At 37.6% G+C, this 9,529-nt stretch overlaps 1 protein-coding gene across 1 annotated transcript; it reads right to left on the bottom strand.

The window, feature by feature from the left end:
* Positions 1-783: 783 nt before the first annotated feature.
* On the bottom strand, positions 784-2,334 carry LOC149958332 (uncharacterized). Its single transcript, XM_090164930.1, has 2 exons — positions 2,077-2,334; positions 784-2,012 (listed from the first exon to the last, which is right to left on the bottom strand). The coding sequence occupies exons 1-2, from the start codon at positions 2,285-2,287 to the stop codon at positions 811-813; spliced, it is 1,413 nt and encodes a 470-aa protein (XP_090021056.1). The 5' UTR covers positions 2,288-2,334; the 3' UTR covers positions 784-810.
* Between the last annotated feature and the right edge of the window lie 7,195 nt (positions 2,335-9,529).

Below are 9,529 nucleotides of genomic sequence, written 5' to 3'. Positions count from 1 at the left end.
GAACGGAGGAACTTAGTAGCACTAAAGACTATATATATACTTCGCTTACTAGACAGGCGTCTCCATACAAAAAACCTGTTAGCACTTTCGAAACACGGGAGAGAAGCAGCCTTGGAAATAACGGTGGTCAGGTGGTCAAAGACCAGTTAATTAATTGCTCAGACCAGTTTATTTATTAAAAATTTGGGGGGGTCACTGGTCACCGTGTCCAGTCTTAGGTGAGATAGTACTATATTGTACTATTCTTGTGGTACTCATAAAATAAAGTTAACTATTTTGAATACGTGTAAAGTTAATGTTACCAACATAATCTAACTTCTAAACATGTAATATAGGTTTTTTTAGGCTTATAAATGGCATTAGAACATTTTATATGAGACCAGTTAAATAATTCATAAGCTAGGGGGTCACTGGTCATAAGGACCAGTTTAATAATTCATATGCTAGGGGGTCACTGGTCAGAAGGACCAGTTTAAAAAAAAAAACCTTATTTCCAAGGCTGGAGAGAAGCCTTTGACCAGCCGTTAGAGGCGCCACTAGTAGCACTGCTGAAGCGCGGGGAAAATTTTGAGCAGCGTCTGCTATCGTATGGTACTGTCCTCTAGATCCCGTTTTAGAAGGCCCAGCTTGGTTATAAAGAACGGGACTGGGGGGGCGCCCCGATATATCCCGGTTTTCCTAGGAATATTTCCCTGGTTTGTCCAGGTGCAAGATAAAATTAAACTAAGATTTACAGAGTCATTTAAGTTAAATTGGTTTAATATCATAATATCAAAGAAGAAATAATGTAAAATCTTTATTGGGAAAAACTTATTGATGTAAATTTGTATTCCTCGGGGTAATCGTAAGTGTAGGCATGGGCCATCTTCGACGTTTCTTACTTCTTAACTTGCTAATTTTTAATTGTGTGGCCAAGAAAAGTTTAGGGAAGTCTTGGTTGTATACCTCTTCGTCAGTTTTTTCAAGAACATCTTCTAGCCAATTTTCTGCCTTGGGACTAGCTGGGTTCCCATTTTTCATAATCAATTGACAAATTTTCTTTTCTCTTCTAACTAGTTGTTTCTTCAATTTAATTTCATTATTTTTGCTCTTCTTTAATTCAAAAAGTAGTTGGGAATTGTTCAAACTTTTAAACGCAGATATTTTTCCCTTCTCCTTTTTCTGTCTGAAGATTTCACTCCTAAAATAGCTTCTTAATTTGACACAGTTGCCACACCTTTTCATTTGGGATAGAAGGCAACAAGAGGAGTGTCGAATGGAATTAGTGATCCAGCACACAGAAGCATTTGGAACAGTTTTTTCACTGAAGATCTTGCGGTAATTTTCTTCTACAGTTCCGGAGCAAATCCGCGTTGAATTAAGTTTAGCCAAAAAACTTTTTAAACTTTCATGGGATAACATTTTAGAGGGCATGTCTGAGATAAGTGGGTGCTCCGTTACCAACTGGTTCATTATGCGCAGTGAAAAGTCAAATACAGAGCTAATTGTAATTAAAAAAATAACACCCCCCGTCTGATAATTAATCATGAACATTTTCATTCCTTCATCAAAATTCACCACCCATTCTTTAGGAAATGTATAGGATGAGAAAATATCTTTCACTGATGTGGGTGAAACCATATCTATTCGTCCCTCATTTTCTCTAGCCATACATGATAAAACATCTTCAGGATAATTATGCGTTGAATCCAGGGCTCTAGTACCAGCAACCAGTGGCTGAACTTGCCTGTCACAATTATCATTACATAACACTGTTTGTACGTAACCATGGTCAAGTTGATGCTGATATGCAAGATCTTGGGAAGTTTGTGTTGATTTTATACTACCAGCGATTTCCATATTGTAAATATCCTCAGTTTGCTGTAAAATCAGTTCTTGTTCCGGATGTGTTTCAGTTGACCCTGGTATTTTCACAGCATCACCTTCAGAAGGTTGGTCTGGGTTTGATTCTTTTAGTATAGATAGTCCATGTATAGGCACTTGAATCATTGGTGGTTTTATAATCGTGACCACTAATGAAAATGAATATTAATGAATAGTAACAAATAACCATTTTCAACTCGTGAAAACACATACCTGGGGAGATGTTTTGTGGTAATTTTTGTTGAAGCCAAAGCTGAGTTTTGAAAAAATCGTCTTTTAAGTGTTTTGTACACAAAAAGGTATCGTAGTTAACGTTCTTAACTGTAAAGCCTGGTTTAAACTTTGATAGCCAGGCAACCCACTGTTCACATTGGACGGGCTTCTGCTTAGGCTTAGGGAAAGCGACAAAATCTACTCCAAGCATATGCGATTTATGTAAATAGCGATTATCACTATTACATTTCGGAAAAATGCAATGCTTTTTTTTAACCATTTTCATTTAATGCACGAAAAAGTCCTTGAAATTATTACATATATGTAAGTCAAAATTGCCGCAGCCAAATTCAGTTTACGTTCTACCACATGGTATAACTGCCAGGATCTCTGATGGTACTGTCACGGCCAACTTTGATATCTCGCGCTACAGTGGCCAGCGGCCCAACAGAGTTGCACCAAGTATTTATATTATCTTTGACTGCACTAAAGGAGATTTTTTTTTTTATTCAAAGAAGAAAGGGCTGATTTGAGTCTGAGAAGACCTCGAGCCCGGCGAAGACACCATCTGATTAATCAGGGCGAGATATGTGTAACGGCCACGTCAACGGGATATACACACTAAAGGAGATGACTGTGTAAGTGTTTCGTGGAGCCGTACAAGCGTATCACGGCGCCACCTATCGGTACGGAGTAAAACTAACGGGGGAGATTCTAGAATTCTTTACCATGGCCAGAGGTAAAGGTGCACCCTTTTTAGGAATTTTGTCATGCGATTGATGGACAGAAATCATAGTGCGGGACGCATATTTACGAACCTTGGACAGAAATATTAATAGCCCTTGCTCAAAGATAATACTACACCAAGGCGGGGAAATATGGCGACCGAATGCAAGTCGTGGACTTATCGTGGGGTGAATTAAATCCGAGAGGGGATTACATAACGGGGAAAAGAAAAAACAAAAATGGGGGAGATTCGAATTCAGAATGGAAACCCTTTGTCGTTAATCAATCACAAAATCTTTATTTGACATTCAATTTAAAAAAAAAACTAAAATACCAAAATGAACAAAATTAGGGGGGGGGGACTGAGGGGATAATTTTACTTTGCTTCTAGTGATGGTTAGGCCATCTCCATTATGGTTCTTTTAGCTTTTTCAACATAAGAGGGGGAATTAAAACACGAAAATATACACTCTTTGACGTCGCTCTTTGACCATATATTTCTTATTGAAACTATCTCTTACTATTTTCTATGGGATCGGTTCCGGCATCCCTACTCTCAGGCATCTTGGACTCAAAGGACGGAGGGAGCAGAAACAAATATACACTTACACTAAATAATAAGCACTACCTTTTTCTCGAACAATAGCGTGGGGGTTAAACTTTAATTCTAAAAACCGGCTATTTCCTATTTCGACCCTGGGCACTCTACAAGGGGGGGGGGGATTATGATACATTTCTATTTATCGCTGATTCTTGGCTGCTATTCGATTTACGGGATTCCGGGTTACGGGAGCTTCCGGATTACGGGGTTCCGAATTACGCAAGACACACGCACGTTTTCTTGGAGGGGCTCAACGGGGGATTTCTTGTTTCGCGGTGACAGTTCCAAACTGTCAATTCGCCTCGTTTACGGCATGGATGCCCGGATTACGGTAACTAACGAGCCGGATTACGGTATGGATGTCCGGATGACGACGATGAACTTCTTACAAGCGGCGTAGGTACTTCGGGTTTCGGTCTGAAACGTCTGGCTACACGAGGGAATCGGTCTGAAACGTCTGGCTAGACGAGGGAATCGGTCTGAAACGTCTGGCTAGACGAGGGAATCGGTCTTGAACATCTGGCTTTCTTCTCTCGGAATGGCTAGATATTGGGTGATCAACAGTAGTGTTCGTACGGGGACCCCGACCTCGACCCCGAAAGTCGGGGATCCCCGACTTTTGTCCCCGACCCCGACTGTCGCAAATCAAGTCGGGGTTTTCCATTTTTCGGGGTTATGTTTTCGTAGTGTAATTTTAAATTTTCGCGCCGCCGCACCCCGCTAAATCCTAAAAATATAAAATAGATAGGTTCCTCCTCTCCCTTTTTTCGTGGGCGACAATAGAATGATCCGAATGACCTTCGGCTGATGCCGCTTACGTAGCTCTGGCTTGACGCTTGACTCTGACTTGAGTCACTTTTTTAAGTTTTAGTTTCATAATGGACGCTTCAATAAAAGATACTCGGTTTCTACTCCCCTCTCCAAATTCATCTGGGAAGGAGCTATTTCCGGTCGGTCGGTTAAACGGTTAGAATGGCTAGCCAAAAAGTCATATTTAAGCCAATTTGAGACGCGTTTTTGCCCTCATGAGAATTTTGCGTCAGATAAGAAACGCGTCGGCTCACGTGTATAAGGAACATACTAATGTTAATTTTATATAATTTATTTTAAGGTAAAATATATAATGTTACTAAAACTAAGTATAAGAAGGTAATATTATTATTATTATCATCCTCTTATGGTATAAATAATTAAAATTATATGTAATATTTTTATAATACCGGACAATTTTAAAGCTTCTCATGGAGGCAGAGTTAATTCATTTCGTATAAAATTATCTTTTGGAAAAAGATGAAAACTCATTCCTTTAGAACTAAACATATTACATTTGCAGTACGGTATGCAACAAGTGTTTCGTTTTAACCAGGTAACTTTTTTGCATGATAAGGCTTAGCAAAAAACCGATGTTACGTTCGAGAAAGTTTCCAGCTTTCTAATATTTCAACAAGCACTATATAAAAGTTACTTTTGAGTCCTGGCTGTCGGAAATATTACTTCTTGGCAATTTCTGGGAAGATGTTTTATTTAAGCGCCTATTGCCGTTGTTTCGGACTCTCTCAGTCTCAGCTAAGGAGTGTGGAGTTACAACGTTTGTAAATAACTTGTGAATTTATAAAACAACTTATTTAAACAATACACTATCTAATCTTAAATCGTAAAATTGGGGTATTTTTATAATTTTTCTATTCTGAATAAATACAAAGAATTTTCCATCCCCGACCCCGACTTGTTTTTCGCGGGGTTAGACCCACCCCGACTTTATTTTGACCCCGTACGAACACTAATCAACAGGTGATTCGAGGGTGTTGAGGGCATTACGTTTTCCAGACTTATTACTGCTTGGCCTATGCTCTTCCGGTCGGAATGCAATGAATGTAGGTCATCTAGGCCGTCAGTGAGGGTTGTTTCAATCATGAGGGCTGCAGTGAGGGTAATTATTATCTAAGCGCGACTTCGTCGCACATTATTTTCCATTTATTTCGACATGGTCATTCTCTTGCCCGAGAGGTAGAGTTCTCTCCAGAATCCAAATTCTGTCTTTTTGGGGCTCTGTCACTTGGTTTTGTTCCGGGGATTTTAGGGCGGAGTTGAAAATGAAAAGTAATTGGTGACCTCCCATTTTATTTGGGTCATTGGTGCACCCAAGACTCGTATCCTGTCATGGGATGTATGACGTTGTCTGACCCGCGAAAGGTCCCTTGGGTTGATTCCGCTTGATTGCGGGGGTCTCAGGGTTTGTGGGGGAGAAGGTGTTAGGAAATCACGAGGTTATCTTTATTTTGTTGTCAAGCGAAAATGTCCAGGCACACTTTCGACCTATTACCTGGCCTTGGAAAACGGGCGCTTTTTGATGGATCCGGCTGTGAGTTGAGGGGACATCATTACTGGTTTAGTTCGGAAAATTTCTGAGAAAAGCTTGGATGGGGTCGGCTCGGAAAGAATTGTACCACGGTAACAGGGTTGCCAGTTGGGCGGTTTCCCTCCAATTTGGGCGGTTTTCGATGGTCATTTTGTGGAAAAAAATCGGTTGGACGGAAAGTGGGTTTTTGGGCGGTTTTCAATTTAAAAAATCCCACATGTATTAAACTTATTTTTCCGAGAAAAAAAAATAAAAAGCGTATAATATTTAAAGCGTGTCATAGTTCCATATTTTTTAAAAGCCTATGGGAAAGTGGGCTAAGTACAAATTATATGATGCCCTTAAACTCCATTTTTCTATTGTCGTTGATAAAGAAAAATGCATGGAAGCGAGGATGCTCCATGAAATAAAGGAAGACCCCACCATTAAGCTGTATTTAGAATTTTTAAATCCAATTCTAAAAGAGCTAAACCGATTAACGAAATTGTTTCAATTGGAAAACGGAGATCATGTTACCATATTTGATCAATTACAATTGTGTTTCGAACAGTTTATGAGTAGGATTTTGCAACCAGTAATTTTTATGTGAACAAGGAAAACGACACCTTGGGAAATTTAGATATCTCCAATTTACAAACCATATTTTTAGGAATAGAAAATGTAGACTCCATCAATAGCGCCATTTACAATGAGTAAATCTTTAACCTCAATAAAAGTGCTTTCAAAAATAGTATTTTTTCCTTATTTTTTTTACGGAAATTGGGCTTGTTTTAGAAAAATTATTTATTTTGGGCGGGAAATTGGGCGGTTTGTATTTATTTTTTGGGCGGGTCATGAAATTGTTTAGCTGGTAACCCTGCACGTCTCCATCATTTGAGGGCTCTAATTTAGTTCATAATTTATATTAAGTACCCTGTTTAATTAATTATCTTAATTTTATATTTTATAGTGGGGGTTCATTGAGTTCTATAAGATTTATAAACTATATTTAATTTGTATGTAGCCGATTGTAGCGTTAAAAAGTGATATAAGTTTTTAGTGTATCATTAATTTTAATTATATTTAATATTGTGATTAGTTTCCATTAAATAGAGCGTGGAATTCTAAGATATTTGATATATGGGTTTTTTACGAATACTTAAAAATAACTGTCAATGACTATGTTTTCATGAAGGTAGGAAATGCGGATTTGAGGAAATCCCGTTCTCAGCGGTAGTCGGTCATTTTGTACAAAGGTAAAAATGTACAAGGTAAAGATGTACATCAAAAGGGTAAAAATGTACAAATTTTTATTAAAAACAATTACAAAATCGTTTACACGTCGGGGTTTCCAAACCGAATATTTTTACTAACACCGTTTAGAAATAATGGAAGTGTTTTCTTTTTTTGTAAATATTCGTCTGTTGAAGTATATAAACGCTTTTGGAGCTCGTGGTACTGTTTTCTATTGCGTCTTGCGTTTTGAATACCACGTTCGTCATCCAAAATTCTTTTATGTACTCTTGCCTCGATTTTCTGGAGATTTTCTATAAGTGTCCACACAGTTGGATGATTGTGTCCCACTAGTCTGGCAAACCCGTTATTCCAACCCTCAGAAAACGTTATTTGTGCATGAACCCCGAAAGACAAAACTTTTCGGCACCTATGTTACTCACTAACATTTTTCCTTCCATATCGAACGACCATAAGTTTAGAACTAAAACGAAGCATAATTATGCTAGAGCTTTTATATACTTAGTATGAAAAAATAATAATATGCTAGAGCTTTTTATATACTTAAAAAAATAATTTTTTTCTCGATGGTCATTTTTACCGTGTAACTTTAAACACATGTACATTTTTTTCCTAGGAAAAAAAATTTTCACCTAGAATCTTCTCAGCGGGGAGCGTTTTAAGAAACTCGTATTTGGACGTTTTCATGGAAGTCCAATCTCGACTTTCAACCGGGTTTAAACCCCCCAGAAACCTCTACACTTGGAATTTTCTTACTAATCTCTCGACTTCTTTCGGATAAGGGCAGCTGGCCGGTCGTTTCATTTTGCAGTAACGCGTGATTAGTGTAAACTCCAAGCAAATGGATCCCAGTTTAAAGCTAAAAACCGCTTTTACTTTATTAATTTCCCAATTAATTAGCTTAGGAAAATTAATATGTCAACGAACACAAAATTCAATCCTAAGAAGGAGAAGAATTCTTTCGTTGGCCATTACTAAAATTAAGCTATATTCAGAATTAGGTTCCACTAACTTCTTCAAATGAGCCCAATCCTACTTTCGAGTTCTTATCTGTAGTTTACGTCACTGGGAATTTACCAGGTTACCGCCCCCTTTTCCGCGGCTTCTTCGGTTATTTTAAATAAAAATTAAAAATGTAAACATTGAATTGTTCGCGTACGATTACCAAAAACCTATTCGCAAAATTTACTAATTTAATCACGTCAACAATTAAATGTATTGTTTATATCTTTATATTTATGCTTACATTTATTTTTTTATTTTAAAAAAGTGTCGTTAAAACCTAGGTTAAAACATGTGAAACCACAACTTTTTAGTAGTGCTTGGAAATATTAATTCATTATCATAAATTGCGATATTTTTTCGTCATTTTTTTGAAGAAATAAACTTGTTATGTAACCAACGGTTTCGTTAATCTACTACTCATTCTACTTATTCAAAAAAGTAATTGTTTTTATTAAAGGGAATAGAACCTCCAACTCGTTCTTTATGGAAGACGCCATCAGTTTCCTTTATTCCGTTCACAATCAGCGGTTATCAGCGCCGCAGGTGTGAAAAGCCATGGGAGCCTGGGAGGCAACGGAAAATATTGGAACCCTCGGAGGGCGACAGAAATAACAGAGGTTATATTCCCTTTAAGTTTTAGGTGTATCCACTTTCTTTTATTCAGCTATTTCATCTTAAAATATTACTATTTAAATCAGGGCTAAAAGTATTTATTCGTGATTAAAAAAAACAAAGTCCGAGCACTACCCACTACTTATTAGTTACTACATTTCCAACTAAATAAACCCCCAGTGTATCAAACACGTGTTCGTGCGTTTTCCTTCGAAGAAAATCCGGATTTACCAATAGCCCAGGACAGATACGGTTTGACCCGAAACATTTTCCCATAAAGATGAAAATTGGTACATAGGTAGTTTTTGACCCCAAAAAAAATATACTAAAAGTCCCCACCTCTAGAGCGTGAGCTTCCGACGCCATCTTGGAAAATGGCCACCAAGCACGCCTGACGTCATAAATTTAATGAAAGTGTCCAAAAATGTTAAAAATTGGTACATTATACATTTAGGGCTTTCTGAATTGTATTGTAATTTTGTTTTTGGTGTACAACCGTTATTTTTGCCGGCATCTTGGAAAATGGCAGCCAAAAAGGTTTTCCACGTAACTTTACACTATATGTTTCAATATGATTGAAAATTGGTATATAGTTCGTTTGCGGCTGTGTGAACATAATTACAAAATCTTATGGATCTGCGACCATTATTTCGTCCACCATCTTGGAAAATGGCGGACTGCAATGCTTAATTTGGCCTTCAAAATTGTATGATATAGTCCGATTGTTTTCAAATTTGGTATATTTTCTGTTTAGGACGCTGAGAACACTATTACAAAATCTTAAAGGTATCTGACGGTTACTTCGTCCGCCATCTTGGAAAATGGCTGTCTGGTAAATATTCAACTTGTTGATAGCATTCTTATAACTATTTCGAATCACTTTAGGGTTAGTTTGTTAGCTTTTAAAATCTGGAAAA

The sequence above is a fragment of the Leiobunum rupestre genome, chromosome 2 (genome assembly GCF_980474605.1).
Source record: "Leiobunum rupestre chromosome 2, qqLeiRupe1.1.hap1, whole genome shotgun sequence".
Taxonomy (NCBI): Eukaryota; Metazoa; Arthropoda; class Arachnida; order Opiliones; family Sclerosomatidae; genus Leiobunum; species Leiobunum rupestre.
The sequence above is the reverse complement of the archived record's forward strand: the minus strand, read 5'-3'. Positions and strand labels throughout refer to the sequence as shown.

What these genes read in the sequence shown, in the direction of transcription:
- LOC149958332 (XM_090164930.1), bottom strand. Translation starts at nt 2,287, where the DNA reads ATGCTTGGAGTAGATTTTGTCGCTTTCCCTAAGCCTAAGCAGAAGCCC. An exon ending in ACCACAAAACATCTCCCCAG is followed by an intron (nt 2,013 to 2,076) that starts GTATGTGTTTTC and finishes CATTTTCATTAG; the next exon opens with TGGTCACGATTATAAAACCA.